General features: G+C 40.1%; 1 protein-coding gene across 3 annotated transcripts in view; it reads left to right on the forward strand.

The window, feature by feature from the left end:
* HPS5 (HPS5 biogenesis of lysosomal organelles complex 2 subunit 2) overlaps positions 1 to 24,001 on the forward strand; it is a 45,887-nt gene that overhangs the window by 1,742 nt on the left and 20,144 nt on the right. For 2 of the 3 annotated variants that reach the window (XM_020810901.3, XM_078383860.1), the window contains exons 2-12: positions 11,498 to 11,664; positions 12,955 to 13,065; positions 13,507 to 13,571; positions 14,356 to 14,548; positions 15,250 to 15,383; positions 16,430 to 16,645; positions 17,776 to 17,847; positions 19,553 to 19,641; positions 21,259 to 21,437; positions 22,225 to 22,383; positions 23,345 to 23,504. In XM_020810901.3, coding sequence (XP_020666560.3) covers positions 11,557 to 11,664; positions 12,955 to 13,065; positions 13,507 to 13,571; positions 14,356 to 14,548; positions 15,250 to 15,383; positions 16,430 to 16,645; positions 17,776 to 17,847; positions 19,553 to 19,641; positions 21,259 to 21,437; positions 22,225 to 22,383; positions 23,345 to 23,504 — 1,486 coding nt within the window. In that variant the 5' untranslated portion in view covers positions 11,498 to 11,556. The remainder of the gene's footprint in view (positions 1 to 11,497; positions 11,665 to 12,954; positions 13,066 to 13,506; positions 13,572 to 14,355; positions 14,549 to 15,249; positions 15,384 to 16,429; positions 16,646 to 17,775; positions 17,848 to 19,552; positions 19,642 to 21,258; positions 21,438 to 22,224; positions 22,384 to 23,344; positions 23,505 to 24,001) is intronic. The other variant, XM_078383859.1, reaches the window with a different exon arrangement.

Here is a 24,001-nt window from a genome sequence, read left to right on the forward strand (position 1 = left end):
TATTCTACAATTTATAGAGTACGTATAGTGGAACAAAGTGGGCTAGAGAAGAACTAAGGAGAAAACTGTGTTGCTAGCTATGACTGGTTATTTGGTTTTCTAATGCACTTAAACAGAATGTAACTGCTGTGTTCAGTGTAAACATATAATGAGCATCTTTGGAGTATGTCAGCTGAATGACATGTGGGATCAATTACCTTTAGAGAAATAGAGAGGCTCTTTGTTCTTAAAATGTATCCTGAATTATATAGACTTTTAAAAAAGAATTGTACCCTGAGAAGATCAAATGATCAAGTGCAACCCTGTCCTGTCTACCCTCAGTGTGACCATGGGCTTGTAGCCAGAGAAAGTTATTTCTTAAAGTTAAGTTGAATTCAGAAAAGAAGAGGCATTTTATATTGTGTGGCAAATATGTGTTGGCTCCTACAGCGTACTAGAACATTTCAGAGGGACTTCATATATGCTAGGAGGAATTTTTTTTAAATACAGTAATAAAACAAAACTTTTAGCTAGAACAGTTCAAACTAAAAGAGCAAAAAATATAATTGGAGTGATTAAAGATAAAACGGGGAAAATTGTAGTTTAATGAAAGAAAAACTAAAGATAATACAGGAATTCTCTCAAAATTATATAAGGGTAACAGTGTATCAAAAGATACAGAAATTTATATCAAAGAAAATGTTAAGAGTAAATGATCAGAGAATGATAAAAAAAGATTTAGATAAAGAGATAAAAGAGGAAGAGGTTATCAGTAAGCTAAAAATGGTAAAACCCCAGGTTTTGATGGAGTAGGATTAGAATACTATAAAACTTTTAAACCAATATTGATCCCTAAGCTAAAAGTGCTCTATAATGAAATATTGGAAGGAGAGCGAATACCAGATTCTTGGAAACATTCATTAATAACTCTTATCCCAAAGCCCAATAAAGATTTAACAGACCCAAGTTCATATAGACCTATTTCACTATTAAATCAAGGTGCAAATATTTTTACTGCAATACTTGCAAATAGAATTAATAAGTTTATTGCAAAATATATTAAAGAGGATCAGAATGGTTTTTTAAAGGGTAGGCAAATGGAGAACTTAACTAGGAGGGTGTTGCATATTATATACAGTATAGAAAAAGCTAAACTGAAGGCAAGTATTTTATCATTAGATATATTCAAGGCTTTTGATTGCATGGAATGGCCAACATTAAAGATTTTGCTAAAGGGTTGGGGTTTTGAAAAGAAATTTAGGGGATAATAGACCAATCATATTTAGAGAATAAGTCTGCAGTAATAGTTAATGACCTGGATCTTGGTGTATGCCGTCAGCCTTTTATTGAGCCATATTATCTTTGTGAGTCTAGAGCAGGGGTCAGGGAACTTTTTTACCTTTTACCCCCTAAAAAATGTATACATGCCGACATTACCCCCTTGATTTGAAAGGAAGGATCTCGGTCACACATGGCCAGTTGAGCGCTGCCACCTGCACCTGGGCTGCCTCCGCCTCCTCCACTGCCACCTTGCGGGGCCACTCTCAGTCCTTGGCCCCATGGGGGCAGCTCCCTTTCTCCGCCATCGGGTGGCTCCTGGGCCGCCGTTGAAGAGCAGCAGGTGGCTCGCATGCTGGGGGCACCCGACACTGCCTCCCGCTCCAGCACCAGCTCCGGTAGCTGCTCGCAGGGGCGGCCGCATCGGGCCTTGGCATCAGAGCTCCCGCAGGCCTCGCTGTTGAAGTCCCCTGACAGCTGCCGCACGGAGAGCAAGAGGCTCTACCAGACCTGGCCGGCCAGCGTGGATGCCCTGCTGAAAGAAACCGTGCGGCCGGGCGAGTGCCGCTGCCACCCGATGGGCTTCTCTGGGAATGGGGAAGGGGCATGGGGCAGTGGCGGCCCGGTGCCGGGAGGCTGAGCTTGGTCTGGGCTACAGTCATGGCTGTGCCCTCCCCCCCTCCACTGCAATCCACCTCTCCAGGCACTGGAAGGAGAGGCTCCTTCTGGCTGGGGTGCTCTGGCCACTCGCCCCTGGCTTCGCCTTCCACCATGGCTGCCTGTCACCAGCTGCCAGCCGCCATGGCTTGGTTGCAGCCAAGTCGGGGAAGGGGGCGATCGGGCAGAGGAGGAGGAAGAGGCAGGAAGGGGATTAGGGTTGCATCTTCATTATTCCCAAGATTTTCATTTTTATCCCATTTGGGGTAACTTACCCCTGTTTCCTGACCACTGGTCTAGAGAAAATGGTAGCTGCTCTGCCAGTGCATTTATCAGGCTCAACATCTAGGTAGAGAGTGTCAGAGATTGTACACAAAGTCATGAACAACCTCCAATTCTTGAGTGGAGATAGTAATAGAGGGAAGTGAGTCCACACCCTGGCCCATGACTTGTATTTTATTTATTTATTTATTTATTTATTTATTTATTTATTTATTTATTTATTTATTTATTTATTTATTTATTTATTTATTTATTTATTAAATTTATACTCCGCCCGTTTAGACCATGTCTACTTCAGGCTGATTGTTAGTCCAAAGTCTTGGCAGGCCTTGCTAAAACGATTCATGAGTTGTTGGAGGTCTTCGGCAGAATGGGCAACAACAGCTGCATCATCAGCAAAGAGGAAGTCCCACATGCATTTCAGTTGGACTTTGGTCTTTGCTCTCAATCTAGAGAGATTAAAGAGCTTTCTGTCTGATCTAATCCGAGATAGACACCTTCTGTTGCAGTTCCAAAAGCATGTTTCAGCATGACAGCAAAAAAGATCCTAAACAGGGTTGGTGTGAGGAAACAGCCTTGTTTTACTCCGCTTCGGATGTCAAAGGGATCTGATGTTGCACCATCAAAAACTACAGTGCCCTTCATTCCCTCATGGAAGGACCTGATGATGTTAAGGAGTTGAGGTGGACATCCAATCTTGGGAAGGATTTTAAAAGGCCATCCCTGCTAACCAAATCAAGGGCCTTTGTGAGATCTATGAAGGCCACAACGAGTGGCTGTTGTTCCTTATACTGTATTTCTCCTGCAACTGTCTGAGGGAAAATACCATGTCAGTGGTAGATCTATTAGCTCGAAATCCACACTGTGATTCTGGATAAACTCTATCTGCAAGCACCTGGAGTCTCTTCAGCACAACATGGGCAAGTAGCTTCCCTACAATGCTGAGAAGAGAGATGCCACAGTAGTTATTGCAGTCGCTCCTGTCTCCTTTGTTCTTATACAATGTGACAATGTTTGCATCAATGTATTCATGAAGGCTTTCACGGCCAGGATCTAATGGTTGTTGTGGGCTTTTTGGCCATGTTCTGATTGTTCTTCCATTGAAACCCATAAACATAAACAAAACTTCAACAGGAAAGAAGGCCTGAAACTAAACCCAGCCTGGCACACCATTCTGGAAAATACAACCTGCAAAAGGTCACCAAACTCTTACCCAGCCACAAGGGCCAGAGATCATTGCACAGAAAAGACCAGCTAACAACATCCATCAATCACAGTGACAGATAATCTTTCCCTCTCCCCCCTCCCTCATCAAAACAAAAACATGCTGATCACCCTATCTCCTGGGGGGGAGGGAAGACAAAAGCCGTTCCCACAGCTATAAATACTATCCAACAAACACCAACAGAGTATGGACAGAGTTCCTACTTCAGTCTTCTGAAGATGCCGGCCACAGAGACTGGCGAAACGTCAGTAAGAACAACCTTCAGAACATGCCCCAAAAGGCCGAAAAACCCACAACAACCAATGTTTGCATCCTTCATGTCCTGTGGCACCCCACCTTCCCTCCAGCAAAGATGAAAAACTTCATACAGTTCGGTGGTGATGATCGCTTTACAGCACTTCAGCAGAGATGTTATCCTTCCCAGGTGCCTTGCCAGAGGTGAGGGAATCTAAGGCCGCTTTTATTTCTGATAAAGTTGGTTCACTGTCCAGCTCTTCTAAGACAGGCAGGCACTCAATGTTATTTAATGCCTCTTTGGTTACTATATTCTCTCTGGAATATAGCTCAGAGTAGTGCTGCACCCAGTGGTCTTTCTGCTGTGCTCAGTCCTGGATGATTATGTCTGTAGCAAACTTCAAGGCAGCAGATTTCTTCTGTATTAGACCTAAAGCCTGTTTGATACCGTCATACATTCCCTTGATGTTACCTGTGTCAGCTGCTATCTGTATCTGAAGGCAGAGCTGAAGCCGATAATCATTAGAACATCTCCTGGCAGCCTGTTGTACTTGGCGACGAGCAGCTCAAAGAGCCCGCAAGTTGTACTCACTAGGACAGGCAAGGAAAATACACAGACAGAAAACCCCCAAGGGACAGTAACCTCAGATAGTGAAAAGCCCACCCCAGCTGAAACCCCAACACCCAAGTCTGTGAAGCAGATCTCCATCTGCAACGGGCCACTAAGAAAATCAAATGACACCTGCGCCTACAACTCAGAAATATTGCAGATGATAACAGAAATTCTGGGCAAGGATTGGGATGCTCAAACGAACACAAAATGCTACTACTGTATATATATCCCAGTAAGGCCCGGCAATTAAGAGGAAGGGTGCACATGAGCTTCACCAATAGTAAACAGGCACATCATTTTAGAGCTTGTTATACAAGTTTGAAAAAATAGCATCTCTCAAATGGGAAATACATTCAACCTACTCCAATATCAACCTCAAACTGATCACAAAATTGGACACCTACAAACTAACAAATAAAATCAGAGAAATTCAGGTTCCAGAACAAAGAGATGGCCCCTCAGCCGCTTTCATAAGGAAGACAACAGCTGAAAATCCCAGCTATGGCCTGTATAGATACAGGGCTGAAGCTTCCACCATTTACAACAGTTCACCTTCCAAAACTAAACTGGACGGCAGAGGAAAGGAAGCACACACTACACAGTACTTTTGCAACCTTTCCAAACAGTATCCCAGTTAACAAGCCCTGTGATTTTACAAGCAAAGTAAAAAAAAACCAGAGTAATCAGGTGAAACTGCTCCAAAGGCCAAGGCCTCTTTCAAAAGGTATTATACCCACCAGAAATGATGGAATACACCATCCACACAAAGAGAAGATACTTCCAGCCTGCACAATTGGAACTATCTCCGATTCCATCCCTGAGTGGCTCATGGGCAATAGATATGCCCCTTTCGTAGCTTTTTCCCAGAACTGACTATTGGCAGGCAAAAAAAAAAAGAGGAAGCCTTTGCCCTGGAATATTTCATGCGGAAAAAACAAACAAAAAGTCCAGCTTCACAAAGATCTCATAGTCCCAAATGTAACAACGATTACCTACCCAGGTAGAGCTGAAAGATCTTCCTTTAGTAGAGAGACACAAAGAAACCAAAGCGATAAAGACTGGGCCTGTAAAGACTATCCTTTACCCACACCAGCTGCTCCCCTCACCTACAGAGGATGTCAGTCATGCTCTGGAACCATGCTCAGCCTGTTCTGGAGAAGCTAAGGATATACAAGGAAGGGAACCCCATTAAAATTCTCTCTGCCACAAGAGGGGAAATGACCCTAAAAGTAGACGAACCGAAAGTTTAGGAGCAAAATGTGGCACCAGGCATTTAAGCATGTCGGTGTGCTCCAGAAAGCAATCAAAAATCTGCATCTCAAGTTGAACTTTTATCACGGCATGTGGCAGGCTGGACCAGATGTATCTCCCATACCATTGATACCCCTTTCTTCTGCCATAAATATGACATCATTTTTCTTCAAGAAACCTGGTCTGACAAAGATATACAGCGGTGCCTCGCATTGCAACGTTAATTTGCTGTTGAACGAAAACGTCGCCATGCGATATTAAAAAGCCCATAGAAACGCATTACCTGGGACGTGGTGGTGCTGCGGGCTAAACCGCAGAAGCCTGTGCTGCAGGGTCAGAAGACCAAGAAGTCGTAAGATCAAATCCACGCGACGGAGTGAGCACCCGTCGCTTGTCCCAGCTCCCGCCAACCTAGCGGTTCGAAAGCATGCAAATGCGAGTAGATAAATAGGGACCACCTCAGTGGGAAGGTAACAGCGTTCCGTGTCTAAGTCGCACTTGCCATGTGACCACGGAAGATAGTCTTCGGACAAAGGCTGGCTCTATGGCTTGGAAACGGGGATGAGCACCGCCCCTAAAGTCGAACACGACTGGACAAAAATTGTCAAGGGGAACCTTTACCTTTACCTCGAAATGCATTAAAACCTGATTAATGCATTCCTAGGGGCTTAAAACTCGCCGTTCAGCAAAGATCCTCCATAGCGCGGCCATTTTCGGTGCCTTTTAAGCGCGGAATCCATCCCAGAAAACAACGGGCGGCCATTTTGTTTACCCGGCAGCCATTTTGAAACCGCCGATCAGCTGTGCGAAAATGGTCGCTTTGCGATGATTGGTTCCTGAAGCAGAGAACCGATCATCGCAAAGCGAAATTCTCCCATAGGGAACATCGCAAAGCGATCGCTTTTGCGATCGCAAAAAGTTTGTCACAAAGCAATTTCGTCGCTAAACAGAGCACTCGCTAAGCGAGGCACTACTGTAGTACAAGATGGTTTCAGCTCTTTCATGTTAAGGGCAGTCCCAAGGCACGGACCGGGGAAACTGGACAGGGGGGTTGGGCATTCTGGTATTAACGGCTCTGAAAGTGAATCTACAATGAAATCCCTCTTGAGACAGCTAGCCACGGCAGTAGTACTAATAGGGGGTATGAAAACCCTACTGATCATTGACATATACTTACCTCGTACATCTAGAAAAGCAGAAACAGAAGGAAATTGGGTAGATCTTGAAAACTATACATGAGAGCTTATCATGGAACATCCGGACGCTTTGTTCCTGATTGATGGGGATCTAAACGCCTGTATGGGACCAGATGGCAATTATCTGGGAACAAAATTTAAGATGATAGCCAATATAAGAAATGATAGTGTGGGGACCCTGAATCAGGAGAGGGCATCTAAAGATCAACATGCAAACTATTCTGGGGCGTGTCTGTACAATTTTCCTACAGACCAGGCCTCTCAGTTTTAAATGGCACAATCACAGGTGATACCCCAGGAAAATGCACATTTATGGCAGCATCCAAAGCTAGCACAATTGACTACATCCTGGTGTGCAGGGCTCTCTCTTCCATAGTTGAAACTCTCCAAGTACTTCCTTACATGGAAGGGGATCACTTCCCCCTACATCTAAGTTTTCACCTAAAGATTAGAAACCTAAACACAGAACCGAGATATCATACAGAAATTACAGCATTAGAAAGAGTGGGCAACCGAGTAAGATGTTCACCTAAACTGGCACAAAATTTAAAACAGCTTCTAACCTTGAGAAATCTGATTGATGCCCTTAATCCAGTAGGAAGCCAGCCAGTCTACCGGAATCCTATAGATATGTATATGAAATTCTCCTACAACAGCTAAATCCACACCTTGTCCATTCATATAGTAGAAACCTTCAGAAATCATATAAGCAATCCAAACCTTTGTTCAATCAAAGCTGTAAGGTAGCAAAAGAATTAGTAAACCAGATATACCAGGAATACCTAAGAGCAGAAGACCATGTCAAAAAAGATGCCCTCCTAAAACTATTGATACATAAAAAAAGAATACAAACAGCAGATACACCACAGTAAAAAAGAGCACACTAGAGCATTGGTTCTTAACCTTTGTTACTCAGGTGTTTTTGGACTGCAACTCCCAGAAGCCTTCACCATCAGCTCTGCTGGCTGGGGTTTCTGGGAGTTGCAGTTCAAAAACACCTGAGTAACAAAGGTTAAGAACCACTGCACTAGAGAACTATGGAGGAAGGTGATAGAAGCAGCAAAAGGCAAAAATCCATCCCTTTTTTGGAAACTAATTTCAGGCAGACTATCGGAGCCCAAACCCCCATTATCCTCTTGTATCCCAAGAGATATATGGGTATACCACTTTACAAGTATGTATTAGGATAGCATTGTACCTCCCTCTCCTCTAATGCTTGAAAGCATTTCCAAATGGCCCCCGGTGACCCCAGGTGAAATTATAGCTCATATAGATCAGCTGAAAAATGGCAAAGCCCCGGGCCTTGATGGCATCCCACCAGAACTCCTAAAAGAAAATAAGACATAGTGGGGCTTTTTTCTAGCACCTCTTTTTGCACATATCAGTGACACAGGCCATATCCCAATATCATGGAAAACGGCCATAGTGATGCCATTCTACAAGAAGGGGAAAAGGGAAGACCCAGCCAACTACAGGCTAATAAGTTTGTTGAACAGTATAATCAAACTATACACAAGGCACCTCCCAGATAAACTCCTGAATTGGCTCAAAGTAGAAAATACCATTGGGGCATAACAAGCAGGCTTTTGGCCAGGGAGATCCACAATAGATCAGTGCCTAATTATACAACATCTTATTGAGAAATACTCAGCCAAAGGAGTAACTTCACTCTATGTTGCCTTTATGGATTTTATATCAGCATTCGACTCTATATCTAGAATATACCTCTGGGACAAATTAACAAATTCTTCTATAGACAAAAGACTTTTATATTTAATCAGGGTCCTACATGAAGAAACATACTTGAGAGTCAGGTGCAGCAAAAAAAAGGACACCTCATGGAACCTGTGCAGATACACAGAGGTGTTAGGCAAGGCTGCCTACTGGCACTAGCATTATTCATATTTTATATAAATGATCTATCAAGCTGGCTTAACACCACTGATTTCCATTCCCCTAAACTTGGAGATGGAACAGTGCCAGTTCTACTCTATGCTGATGACACAGTAATTTTATACAGAACCCCTTAAGGGTTGAGGAGGGCACTTAAGAAGCTCACCTCATACCGTGAAAACAAATCCCTGACTATTAACTATCAGAAGACCAAGATAGTTGCCTTTGGACGTAGACCCAAGATTCTGTCATGGCAAATAAATGGACACAGTATCGAGCAGGCAAACAACTTCAAATATCTGGGGGTAGTTCTACAGGCCTCGGGATCTAGGCTTCAGCATAGTAAATATGCGGAAGATCAGGGAGAAAGATCAGTAAATAGTATAGCAAAATTCCATCTCTCCCAAGGAGGGTCCTTTATACCAGAAGCCATCAAACTCTACAAAGCAAAGAGTTTAGCTCGGCTGTTGTACGGCTCATTCATGGGGCCACCCAGCTCTCACTTTGTATCACAAGAAACAGTTCAATCTAAATTTCTAAGAACTATAGTCCAGGTCCCAAGATTCATGCCAAATGCAAGGATAAGGCTAGAAACAGGATGCCTTAAAGTAGAAGCCTGGATTAGGATCCAATCTATATATATATGTGGCTAAAGGGACAGTTAAACCCAAAAGGCCTATTTTCTTTGATATTTAACAATAATTATCAATCCAACTGGGTCAAATCTGTCCAGGGTTACTTGGGAAAATTGGCCTCTCACCCCAGGTACATATATCTTCTGGAATAGAGCAGGCAAAATGAATAGTCAAACAAAGAATAGAGGACAATGAATATCGAACAGATCTCTCTAGCATTCAAAACATGGCAGTAGGGAGTTACATCAAAAACGATGGAACTGGCCAAATACTTGTCTCTGGAAATTAAAGGAACTAGAAGAGCCTTTACCCTGGCAAGGTGTTTGGCCCTCCCCTCTGCTGTATTAGAAGGAAAGTATAAAAATTTGAAATGTGCTGTACGCTGCCTGGGGGCCATACAGCAATGGATGCAGGAGAATGGGCTGAGGCTGAACCCGGACAAGACGGAAGTTCTGAGGGTGGGTGGCTCTGTGGATGGTGGCTTGGGGAACTCCCTCATGTTTGGGGGGGTGGGCCCTAGCTGCAAAGAGTGGGGTCCGCAGCCTGGGGGTACACCTGGACCCGACGCTCACCATGAAAACGCAGGTGGCGTCGGTAGTCCACACCACCTTTTTCCACCTTTGGCGGATTGCCCGGCTGTGACCTTACCTAGACATGGGGGCGCTCTCTACCTTAGTACATGCGCTCATAATTTCTAGATTAGACTACTGTAACGCGCTCTACGTGGGGCTTCCTTTGAAGCTGATGCGGAAACTTCAAGTGGTGCAGAATACGGCAGCCAGACTCCTTACTGGAGTGAGAAAATACCAACATATCTCTCCTACTCTGGCCATGCTGCACTGGCTGCCCATCCGTTTCCGCATTGACTTCAAAGTGTTGATGCTTACATATAAAGCCCTAAACGGTTTAGGACCTCGATACTTGGCGGAACGCTTACTCCCAACTAGTTCTACCCGTGTCACCCGGGCGAGCCAGGAGGTGAGGCTGAGGAGTCTGACGCAGAGGGAGGCCCGGAAGGAAAGAAGTAGAAACCGGCCTTCTCGGCGGTGGCTCCTCGCCTCTGGAATAACCTACCTCCGGAGATTTGCGCTGCACCCTCGCTGGGTACTTTTAAGAACCAACTAAAAACGTGGATGTATAGGCAGGCCTTCCCTTCCAGTTAATTCCTGTCCTCTTTCCTTTTTTATTCTTTTTCTCTTTATTTGATTTATTTTGTATTTTTCCCATCTTGCAGAACCATTTAATTAATTAATTGTTATAAATTTTTCTTGAACTTGTTATCCTTTATGTTGTAAGCCACCTAGAGTGGTCGAAAAGACTAGATAGGCGGGGTATAAATAAAATAAATAAATAAATAAATAAATAAATAAATAAATAAATAAAATAAAATAAAATAAAATAAAATAAAATAAAATAAAATAAATAAATAAATAAATAAATAAATAAATAAATAAATAAATAAATAAATAAATAAATAAATAAATAAATAAAAGTATTGGAGGAGAGCCCTACAGGTACCATGAACTGCCAAAAACAAGTGGGTTGTAGATCAAATCAAGTACGTAGATCTTCATAGTAGAAGCTAAAGTGACTTAGAAAAAGACTGTTGTACCTTTTATATATATATATTGATAAAATTCACTGAAAAGGCAATAATGTCGAGAAGTAGAAGGTAACAGGAAAAGAGGAAGATCTAAAAGAGAGGGTTCACTCAATGAAGAATTCCATGGATTTTAATTTGCAAGATGTCAGCAGTGCTACTAATGATAGGACCTTCTGGAAGTCATTAATTCATAAGGTTACCATAGGTCAGGAGCAATTCCATGGTATACAAACAATCATACCCCTGTATTTGGGAGGAGATGAGAGAACGTACAGCCCGGGAAAAGAGAACAGCTCTTACTCTTGCACAATTCAGTGGCTTATGTGATGAAATTGGAATTCTCTTAATGGAAGGTTTTGGATACCTTGTGAACAGCGCCTCCTCCCTCAAAGTTCCCCCCCCTTGCCATTAGGTGCGGGAGTATTGCAGATAACAGTGTTCAGGTTCTTTGGACAGGACAAATCCTGTTCTCATTTGTTTTTCCCTCAGATAGCTAATACAACAAAATAAAATATTTTGTCTTTAGCTGAACATAGGTGAGAGTATAGTTGCTTTTTCATGGATAATTTAGAAATGTTATACCCAGAGATATAAATGTGCAAGGGAGCTTTCGGCTAAACAGTTAATTTTTTCCTCGTTTCATTCTTATAGGTAGAGTTGGAAAATGAAACAATAGCACAGTTTTGAAGACCATTAGATCTTGTTTGCCAATGACGTCTGTGCAAATGATACCTGAATCTTATAGCCATGTGCTTGCAGAATTTGAATGCCTCGGTCCACTGCTCTCTGCTCTCAGGCTGGATTCTAGTCGCTTGAAGGTGTGTTGATTCATTATTTTTAATACTGTATGATGTTGCTGTTTTCCAGCAGGATTTGAAAATTTTAATTATGTGTAATTTTATTGCAATTAATACGGATAATGTTGCTAGAAGAGTTTGGTGACTGAATATATTCCAGGGTATACTCTGCAGTTATAAGTTGATCGGTATAAAGCAGAGATGGGCAACTGATGCCCCCCCTCCAGCTGATGGACTGCATCACCTACAGTCAGCAATATCCAGCAGTGTCAGTAATGAGGAATAATTTATTTCATTCATTCATTTTTATCACTTGTACTTGCCTATCTTCACAAGAGGATTCCAGAGTAGTTTACAATATTGAAACAAACCACATTAAGAAGAACCTGCAATAAAATCATCATGATATTTAAAAAAACAGACTATACTGGCATATTAAAACTAATATAGTTAGATATTGAGGAAGTGGGGATGAATCTTCATGACAAACTTCCTTGTTCTTGAAGAAATGCTACTGTCTGTGTCTTGTGGTTAACAAATGCTTTCACCAAGTGGCAGTTAGCACTGGTAGTTTCAGAATTTTATTGGGAGCACTGTCTGTCATCAGCTGTTATTCTGAGGACAGGAATAAAGTCCTTAATTTTTAGTGATACCAGGGTTAAATTTGAAGTGACAGACACAGTAGCATGAGCATGTTAGTAAGCTGATTCAAATGTATGATATAACCCATACAGTAGTTTGCAATCTGATCCTCCTTTTATATATCCATGGTGTTCAGAAGCTTTTGATTGCCCATTAGTATAATTACAGATTGCTGTATTTTTGTCTGTAAATATACATTTGAGTATGATGAGAAGAGGAGAGAAAAGACAAAATTAGAAACTACAGAGAAGTTTGGGGCGGACATGAAACAGAACATCATCCCCCTAACTCAAAATAACACTGGAGTCTTTACTTGCCGTTCGACTGATAAGTTACTTCTTCATCCTTTTGAATATCACTATTCCCAGTTAAAACTAGTAAATCATAGAATGGAACCATGCATTTCTGATGGCATGATTGTGCTGAGAGAACTTGCTAATCCAAGGCTACAGTTTTGTTCTCCCAGTATTAAATAATGATTTAGCACTAAATGTGAAGTGGGTTGTTCCTTTTGACTATGTGAGACAACATTTTATTGCTACTTAGTAGCCCATTCCAAGGCATTTTAAATGCACACTCTTGAAAGTGAAAATAACATCATGGGCAACTGTATCAATATTTCCATGCAACAGTAAACTGGCTTGTGATGGTATCTCCTCTGTTTTTAAGTGCACGTGTATAGCAGTTTCTCGAAGATGGTTGGCACTAGGTAGTTCAGGTGGAGGCCTGAACCTCATTCAGAAGGACTGCTGGAAACAGAGGCTTTTCCTCACTCATAAGGTAAGTAAGAAGAGAAATGTTGAGAAACTTCAAGCGATCAACATAATATGGCTTGCAGAAGTGGGTTGTTAAAAATTCCAGTAATGATCAGGAAATGTTTTTATGTGAAAAACTTGAACCTAGACGTCTCTTCTGCTGATGTCACTGTTAATCCTGGAGAGGGTGGGTGCCTCTCAATTTGGTATCTCAGTTTTGCCCACCCTGCTTTGGGTGACCCCGCTATGTGTCCAGACTCATAATGGAGTCTAGTCTCCTAATGCCATTGCTCTTGGCTTCCCTGACAAACTCAGACCACATTAAGATATATATCCAAGGGGGGGGGGGAGGGAGAGGGATAGCAGTAGACAATCAATATCAAAAAACCCCACAAAAAAACCACAAAGTGATTGCAGACTCAGTGAGTGCTAACAGGGCAAATTTAATCTCTTTATTTTATGGTAGGAAGGTGCCATTTCCCGTGTTGCATTTTGTTTACATGATGAGGATTATGTTGCTGTAGCTACAAGGTGAGAACTTTTAAAAATCATTTTGGTTTTGGTCTCTAGCACTTTTTTTAAAAATTCAAACATGTCAGAGGTGCAAACAAAGGAGTTCATATAATAGAATGGCTTCTGTTTAAATGTGCCCAGATAAATAATTGCTGGTCATTCCAATTTATGGCATACTTTAAAATTCATGTGTTCTCTTCTTCACCCTCCCCCATTTTTAATGTAAGAGATAGAGAATAGAAATTTTCCCTTCTGGTTTGCAAGATGTGGTTTCCACAAGCCATCATTTCCATACAATGACAACTGTGGTTTGCAGCAAACTAGTAATGGAATTATGGACAAAGTGTGGCCCTCCCTTGCTGCTTTTATGATCTTTGGATATCTCCTTGTCAATCCTGTACTCTGTTTCTGAGACATATCTGCTGGTAGAAATTAGAATAAGTCATAATCACTGATTCATTTCCCTCGGTGGTTCTCCACTAATCCTGAAAATCTTTGCTGGGAAATGAAGAATCAGTGATTATGACTTATTCTAATTTCTATCAGCAGATGTATCCCAGAAGCAGAGTACTACTTATGACAAATCTAGATCTAGGCTTATTGATATTTGTTTCAGATTGCATGCATTGCTCCTTTGAAACTTAAAGCTTGGGAATTGCTTCTTTTATCATAAGCACTATGGGTTTACTGGATATTCTATGGTGTTATTACATAATTAATGTTCATCATTGTGATATTTATTGGATCAAGTATGGTATACAGAGCTTCAAATAAATACTTACATAAACTTTTTTTCAAATAGTCAAGGCCTTGTTGTTGTCTGGGAATTGAATCAGGAGCGTCGTGGGAAGCCAGAAAGAATTTTTGTTTCTTCTGAGCACAAAGGCAGAAAAGTAACAGCTCTTTGCTGGGATGCTAGTGCACTCCGTATTTTTGTTGGTGATCATGTGGGCAAAGTTTCTGCTATCAAGATCAATACATCCAAACAAGGAAAGGTTTGTGGTTTTGAGACAGATTTTCAATGTAGGAGCAGAGGCCCACAAATGGCTAGTTTTAATAGGCAGGCTTTTTGGTCACTGGGTAAACGTTAGCCCTTCTCCAAAGCTTGGTAGGTGTAGCACTTCTGAAACACTGCCAATGTATCTCAAGTGCAATGTAATTATGAGATGCATCTTCCTAGTTCCCAGCTTTAATTTGTAGGACTTAATGCATTTTCCAGAATGCTTCCTCTGGTGTAAGGGCATTTGCGAATCCCTGTTAGGCTTTTGTGCCCAGAGTTATAGAACCAGGCATTTTGAATATTTAAACAATACCATTAGGGTCATATGTAAGTACTGAGATTTGCTTGCTTTCTATATATTTGCTTGAATGTCTTGAGAATCCCATTTGTAGTTTGATAAAAATTGAAAATCTTACATAAGGGTAGTATAGAGGTTGCCCAGCTTCTTCAGCACACGTCCTGTTCAGACTTGTGTTTTCACTAATCATAATAACTGTATTCTGATGGCAAGTACACGTACAGAGAGTACATAGTTGCTTTTTTAAGGCTTTGAAAAGATGTGTTTTCTATAGTTGATAGGGCTTTCTTTTTCATTTCTAAGTAATCAATTTTTCTAAGTAATCAGTGTCTTTCTTAAGTGGAGTTCTACCACTGCTGAAATTATCCAGTGCATAATATGTTTTTTTTCCCCTATAGGCCTCCACTGCATTTGTGATGTTTCCAGTTCAGATTATAACTACTGTTGACTCTCATGTGGTTCAGCTTGATTATTTGGATGGAAGGTTGCTTATTTCTTCTCTTACTCGCTCATACTTATGTGATACCGAGAGGTAATTAATATGTGATGCGTCAGTGTTTATAATAAGTTCAATTTCTTGTAGATATTCTTAAGTACTAGTCTTGAACAATATTTTAAAATACAAATATTAAAATAAAGAGTGTTACGGCTTTTTCCCCTACTGGTATCCAATTCATTAAACTCCACAAAACTGGATTTAATTTCTTATATCTATTTTTAATAGATAAAGGAAAGCCGTGGTGTTCCCCTCTTCATTCCAAAGTGCTGTTGCAAAAATAGCTATGTGTCCCCAATAGGTTTTCTTTTCTTTTACCCTCCATGCTTTAGAGGATGATGTTAAGTTGTTGAATTTATTGCAACTTCAACCATGCATTATTTTCTTGCCAACATTAATTTAAACATAAAAATAAGTTCATGGTAATTGTGAGGAGAGTTAAACGGGACCAATTATAATGCATGAAATAAAGCCCAAGCATTGTCGTGCAGAAAATGTTGAGAGTTGGATTTATAGATAACAAATGGGAGCAGAAAGGCACTTCTCTTTGTACAGGGTGGCCATCACAGAGTCTTCAGACCTCTGTCTTCTGCTGCAACCCACTGTGCCCCATTGCATGCTCTGGGGGTTGCTTAACTTTCATGAGTGACTTTTGAGGGGTACAGGAAGTTAATGTGGGTATGGAATGAGGGGACCAGGAAAGTGCTCTGCTGCTTTTTAATGTGTTTTTAGTATTGATGTTATTTTCCATTTTTAATATAATACTTGTTTAATTCTTTTTAAATATTAGTAGACTTACTGTTTTAATCTTTAAAATATTATATTTCTAGTTATGAAAACTGCCTTGGGTCCTTTTAAGGAGAAAGGCAGGGTGAAAATATTTTTAATAAGTAAATCTTGTTGTCTAGCAGCAGAATTCTACTCACCTGTCTCTTCTGCTAATATTTTATAAACAAGAATTATGCCACAGTGCTCTCCATATTTGATGACACAGACTTGAAGGCCTCTTGAAATGTTGATTTTGATTGCCTCTTCAACTCTTAACCAGTTTTTCCCTAAATGTTGGATGTTTCTGAAAATAGGGAAAAATTTTGGAAAATAGGCAATAAGGAAAGAGATGGTGAATATGGAGCGTGTTTTTTCCCAGTTGGAAAGAGTTGTGGAAACCAGCCATCACTAATATACTGTGCACGTCCTGGTTCACGTATGTGGGAAGTGAACTTTGAAGGAGAAGTACTAAGTACACATCAGTTCAAACAGCTTCTGTCATCACCGCCTCTCCCTATTATTACTCTAAGGTATTGGTTTTGGATAATGTTCATTTTGGTGGTCATTGTTAATGGATTTGCTTTGGTTGCCAGAAGTTAATTTTCATATTCATTTAGATTTTCCCTGTGAAGATCCTAGAATCTGAATATACATGGAAGCTTGTATCTTTCCATATGATTTTACCCCAATTCATATATTTTGCAAGTAGCAAATGTGTCATTCACTGAGCATGTACATCTGGACCCTTAATGAATGTTTTGGGCCAGTCCTAATCAAGCAGGCATTCTTTTACACAAGTGACTGAAGAGGCATAAATTGCATGCCTGATGACAATCAAGCAGGCTTTGCATCTTTCTGTTTCTAAGACTGAGTTCTTCAGATCTTAACACAACTACTTGTATTCATAGGTACCCTCTCTAATATATGCATAATATCCCTTTACATGAGGTTTCATGGAAAGTTGCCATTTCTACACAGTTTAAATAAGTATTGTGTTCCACTGAGTGGGAGGTCCCACCAGCGTAATAGCATAGAATTGTGCTGCTTACACACACATTGCTGTTGTGCAACAGGGGATAGGTTTGTCTTCTGCTTTTACAGTGGCAACATTTGCAATGGCAACCTGATCCCATGTTACTCTGCTCATGGGATTTCCCACTTGGTGAAAGCTCAGTAGCATACAAGCCTGCATTTGTTCTGTTTAACTGGAAAATATTTTTTTTACTGCTGGTTTGGGAAGGATACTGTACCTTCTAGAGTTGTAGTAGGGAATATGTGCCCTTAAAGATGTGGGTCTGCAACTCCTGTTATCTCTCTTATTTGCTTTGCTGGCAAGTGTTGATGAAAAATCAACATCTGGTAGGTTACTTGCTCTCTACCTGTGCTCTAGAATGAACCATATAAAAGGCTTAATAAAATAGATTTTTTTTAAAAAAAAGGCATGAAAACTTTCAGCAGTAACAAATGTTCACAACAATATTATTATTGTAAAAAATATATTGAAGTAGTGGTTTTTAATTTTTTAAATTTTCTATCGATTCATTCAAAATAGCACAACAGAACAATACCTACTGTAATACAATAATAGTAAATTTCTTGGTGGTTGATCAATTGAATAGAATGAATCAGCTTCATAGATGTATATATATTTCTTTTCAAGGGAGGATCCAGAGTATAACAGTTCTGCCTGCTCTCCTCAATCTTTAGCATTTCCTAGACTGCTGTATCTAAGGTAAATATGGAACAAGCTATTGAATGTTTTAGTTGCAGAGTTGCAGCAATCTTGACAGATATCAGCAGCCAAATATAATTGTCACATTATCACTCTCATTATTAGGATGGCATATTATGTGCTGTCAGCTCAGGACTGGCTGATATTGATCCTAATATGTCTTTTTAAAGAAGGGGCTTTATCAGTCTACCTCTCCCAGTTAATTTCTGTGGCCAGGCGAGGATTCATGCCTTGTTTCCCGAGTCCTAGTCCATCACTACATCATACTGAATAAACACTGCAAATATGACATACATGTTTCTCTTCTGCTTTGTTTTGCCTTCCTAACTATCCTGTGAGTTAGTGTTCTGTACCAAAATCACGAATAAACTTTCATGGCTGTATTGGAATTTAAACTCAAGTCTCCCTGCTCTGTGTTAATCTAGCATTTTAACTATGGTAAATATATGGCTGAAACTTGTACTGTCCCAACACATTTCATTAAGATTTATACCATTGCCTTTGAGTATATAATAGTGGTGTGTGTTTTTCAATGATATTCTTGATGTGATTTTGGATAAGAATATGTCCACTTGTAAATTAAACTCCTTGTTCCAATCTGCAATCATAAGTTATATGTCTGATTTGGGACTTGCTGGATATCTGGTACGGTCTGTGCCACACAGCAGGACACTGTACATTTTATTGGTACAGGTTGGATTATTTTTGGATCTCTTTTCCCCTTTACTCCAATTTCTGCCAACATCATATACAGTAGGATTGCAGCATTGACAGGGGATTGGTTCCAAGCCCTGTCTGTACCCACAGATGCCGAAAACCTGTGATATGCAAACCCTATATACAGCATAGTCTTTGGTCCCCTCTAGTGGCCAGTTTTGTTAATACACCTTGGAAAAGTGTTTCTGGTTTTTCTATTTATTATTATTTAATATTTTCAGGCAGCATATAACTGAAGCCATGGGTACTGATATAGTAATCCGTTTGTGGCATTTGTTTTCCTGATCTCTCTAAGTCTTCTGGTACATAATGTTTGAGTGTTTCTCCTCTTAGTTATCACAAAATCAAAGCATAAATGACTTCTCCACCTCAGGATTATTACACAAATAATTAACATTCTGCTACCTCATGTGCTGTTGAGTGGGACAGAAGCAAACCATATATGAAAGGCAAGATTATAGCATATGCTTGTTAGAAGCAGCATAAAATACAGCTAAAATTTTATTGAGTCAATTTGCAAGTCAGTCATCTCTGGAACTTTACCATAAATTGCAACATACTAAGTATTACATGAACAATTTATTGTCCTCTAGACCAGCATTCAAACTGGCAAGTTTGTAATTGGGGTAATAGAAGGAGGCCCATCAATTGTTAACAAGTTAAAATAGAATGAAAATCCTTATTTTTTTCCATTGGTTAATGGCACTTGGAATAATCCCTGAATTACACTAAAGGATATCTATTTGGGATTTCAACATGTTTTCCAACCTTAATATGTGATATAAGTATCTTCACTCTACTTGTATAGAATCCTTCCCTCCACTTAATTATTTGGAAGGGAAGCCATAGCTGCTTCTCCTGTATGGAAGATGTTCCTGTTTTGTTTTGAGCATTTTGAACCACAGGACAAATTTGTCAATAGCAAAGCAAAGGCAGAATTGTCCTGGATACCTTTATCATTGTTTGGCCCAATTTTTTTTCTTCACAGTGAACACTGTGTAATGACATGGACAGAAAAAGGCATTTATATTTTCATCCCTCAAAATGTCCAAGTTTTGCTCTGGAGTGAATTGAAAGGTAAAGTGTATGTTGTACAGCGCTCTTATTTCTGAAAAGTTGTCCTCTGTATGCTTTAGAAATCTTGCAACTTTGTAAGCTTTTAATATTAATAAAACTTCAGGATGAATTTTAAATGAAAACAAGTTTGGTTGTGTCCTGTGTGTATTTAGACAAATTTGTGAAGATCTTGTGCTTCTGAAGATGATTTATAGGCCTATATAAAAATTAGGCCTTTTTAACACTTCTTATCCAACTTCTCCCATCTTCTCTCACTGTGAAAGTTGTAAACAAAATGCCAAATTTATTGGCTGATGATTTATGTAATTGCATGGGAGATGTTTTTGACATTTACTGGAAACACAGAACATTCAACCTGTCTCCCTGTGCACAGAAATGTATTACAATAAATACTCAAGCAACGCAGAGCTGCTTCACAATTGACATTTTCTTTAGATGAGTATCTGGCGTTTACTCTGTTGCAGCTTTCCCAAAACTGTTCATCTCCAGATGTTTTAGACTACAGCTTGTATTTGCTTTAGATAGCATGAGCAAACATGGTGAGGGGTCTTGGGAATAGAAGTCTAGTAATCTGGAGGGCATTACTTTGTGGAATACTGCAGTACCATGGAGGAAAGCGAGTTAGGTCTGTTCTGCCACATGTACAAGTGCAACCCTTTACATGCATGTGCATCAAGCAAGCAAGCCAACACCTATAGATTTTTGTCATGGAATATGTGCTTTGCATCCCATCTTCCATGTGAAGCAGTCTTCTATGTGCTTAAAGTATGGAATGCTGTTAAAACTGAAGGATGGTGAGGATATCATTTTTGATGAACCCAAACTTATGGCTGCATGATTGGGATATTCCATCACATAGCAGTGCACTATCGGTTGTCTCTGAAAAAGTTTAAATATATTTATATTTGGTTGTTGTAGGTTTTTCAGGCTGTTTGGACGTGTTCTGGAGGTTGTTCTTCCTAATGTTTCGCCAGTCTCTGAGGCTGGCATCTTCAGAGGACAGGAGTTAGAACTCTGTGTTCTAACTCCTGTCCTCTGAAGATGCCGACCACAGAGACTGGTGAATCACTATGAAGAAAAAACTCCAGAACATGGCCAAACAGCCCAAAACACCTTCAACAACCATCGGATCCCAGCCGTGAAAGCCTTTGAGAGTACATATTTATATTTGTTGTTATGTGCCAGAACTAGAGATGTAAAATTTCCAAAATGTCCATTTCCCCTCCTGAAAACACACAACTCTCCCCCACCAATTTTTCCCACAAAAAAATATATGGAAATTTCCAGAAATTTTACATCTCTAGCTGGAACCAACTTATAGTGACCCTTATAGGACTTTCAAGATAAGTGAAATATTTAAGAATTTGCTTCACTAGTTCCACATTCCCATTGAGTTTCTGTGGCTGAGCAGGGACCCTAGTCTGTCACTCTGTTCGCTGCACCACACCACACTGTGCATTTCAATATATAATTAGCATCAGTTAAAAGCTTTATACTCTTCTGTGTGTTCATAAGCAAAAAATCTTAAGACCTTGTACATTGTCTAAATAATAAGTATGCCCTGCAACATTGGTAACCTGTATAGAGACTGATATTTCCAATCTTCTCTTTTTTTAGATATCCATGATATTGCGGTATATAAAAATGAACTCTTCTGTTTACACACAAGTGGAAAAGTCTCTCATCTTTTCCTTATGCCAGTTGAAAGATGCATAGAACGTTTGCTTAGGAGAAACTACTGGAATCTTGCTGCCAAAGTCTGCTGCCTTTTCCAGAATTCTGTTATCTTGTGTCGGGTAAGCAAAACTGGTATTTCATATAGTATATGTGTACTGTTAAATAGTCATGAGGACGAATCATGTAATGTCAATATCATCTACAGTTGAATTGGTTTGGATTTTGACTTGTGTTACACAAGCCTAAAGAAACAAAGTTTCTATTTCCCTCCTGTGAGCAACCACATTCCTCCCCTGGGGGTTGGATGGTCAGAGAGCCCCCCTGAGCAATACAAGATGGGGTGGAGGGGGCTATTGAAAGAGCAGAGAATTATCCAAATAGTGCAATTCTTCCTTTGCTTGAAGGTCTCCTTTTCCACGTTGTTCTGGTGGGGATTGGCCTTCTGTAGAGAGTTATTAAAGATTGCAGGTAACTGTGGGAGGAAAGAAAGGATTAAAAACTTCCTTTAAATTGATTTGTCCTTGTATTCTCGAAGGCTTTCACGGGTAGCATCCAATGGTTGTTGTAGGTTTTTCAGGCTGTTCGGCTGTGTTCTGGAGGTTTTTCTTCCTAACATTTTGCCAGTCACTGTGGCTGGCGTCTTCAGAGGACAGGAGCTAGAACTCTGTGTTTTAGCCACAGAGAATGGTGAAACGTTAGGAAGAAAATCCTCCAGAGCATGATCAAACAGCCTGAATAATCTACAACAAGCATGATTTGTCCGTGTTCCTAGCATTATGATGTCTGTTATCCCTACTAACTGCTTTCATGCAACTTGATTTTCTTTTACTGCTTTTACCATGATGGCAGAGTGTACTTTGTGATGTTTCACTTGTTTAATCAAACTTCCATTTTATACACTATTAGGCAAGAAAAATTCTTCCTGTAGATAAACTAGAACACTTGAAATCACAGCTGGATCTTTCAACACAAAATGACATCATTACTCAGCTTGAAGAACTGATCTCAAAACTTGAGCCATTAGATTCGGCATGCAGTAGCAGGCGGAGCAGCATTTCTTCACATGTAAGCATATTCAAATATAAACCCTTACACAGTAGGTGGTAAATTGGCCAGATTTTCATCAAACTTGCGTCCTTTAAAAAGTCTGTTACTTATGTATCATTAAATTATTTCTTTAAACTGCTGCTAAATGTTTTTGTTAACAACGAGAACTATAACTTGGCTCATTGTCTGTCTGAAGAAGCTTTGGGTATGATGCTAGATTTGATGCAGAATAATGTGGTATAGGAGGGACGTGGTGGCGCTGCGGGTTAAACTGCAGAAGCCTCTGTGCTGCAGGTCAGAAGACCAGCTGTCATAAGATTGGATCCACGTGATGGAGTGATCTCCCATCGCTTGTCCCAGCTCCTGCCAAGCTAGCAGTTCAAAAGCATGCAAATGCAAGTAGATAAATAGGTACAACCTTGGTGGGAAAGTAACGGCATTCCGTGTCTAGTCGCTCTGGCCACGTAACCACAGAAACTGTCTACAGACAAACGCTGGCTCTATGGCTTGGAGACGGGGATGAGCACTGCACCCTAGAGTCGGACACGACTGGACTAAATGTCAAGGGGAACCTTTACCTTTACCTAATATGGTATAGAGAAAGTTATGGAACAATAAATGTTTTGTCTACATTAAAAATAGTTGGGGAAGGTAAAGGTTTTTTTTTTTTTTTTTTTGCTAAAGTGATTCTACATTCTTAAAAATACTGCTGAACACATAAATGTTACGAAACTGCAATGTTTATTTGTACACACATCACATATTATATTCACGTATTATTATAGTGTTTGACTCTAGAAGTTTAAAAGGAATATGTTCCTTTCCTAAGTTTTCATTTATTTATGCCCTTGATATTCCCTTGAAACAATGAGCTGTTGAAATCATTTAACCTTAAAACAGTTTTCATTTGGCTACATAGCACATCCATAATATTCTGAATGCTATTTTATAAAGGAAGGTTTCTATGGCTTTTTAATAGGAAAGTTTCAACATATTAGATTCTGGAATTTATCGTGTTATTAGTCGGAGAGGCAGTCAGTCTGATGAGGACACTTGTTCATTACATAGCCAAACTTTATCAGAAGATGATAGATTGAAAGAATTCCATACACACCAGGAAGAAGAACAGCTGGACCTTGGTAAAATAAATGTTTCTTAAATATCTTCTGTATATGTCTAGTAAATAACTAACATTTTTGATAATTTGCTTGCATGATGTGACTAATCCATTTTGGCTGTATTCGAATTCTATAATATGAGTCCAAGTTCTATTTACATTACGTTTTTGCCTATAGTATTGGCTGGCCAGTTCCTTTTCCTGTCCTCTAAAGTCAACTGCCTGATAACCAGAACATGCTGCTTCTGCTTTGCACAGCAGTATGGCTCATAAAAAGTGGGATAGTTTGTTGTTGTTGTTGTGGTGGTGGTGGTGGTGGTCCTGCTACATAAATTACATTTTCCATGGAAAACATAAGCCAGTGGCAAAACACAATGGATTTGTTGGGGAAAAAATGAAAAGCAGCATCCTCTCCATCTCAAATGACTGAAATGTTTGTAAATTATAGCTGCTGAGGTGATAACTGTTGCAGGATGCCTTATATCACAAGTCTAGTTTTATCTGAATTTTCCAACATTT

Source organism: Pogona vitticeps, chromosome 1, assembly GCF_051106095.1.
Source record: "Pogona vitticeps strain Pit_001003342236 chromosome 1, PviZW2.1, whole genome shotgun sequence".
Classification (NCBI taxonomy): Eukaryota; Metazoa; Chordata; class Lepidosauria; order Squamata; family Agamidae; genus Pogona; species Pogona vitticeps.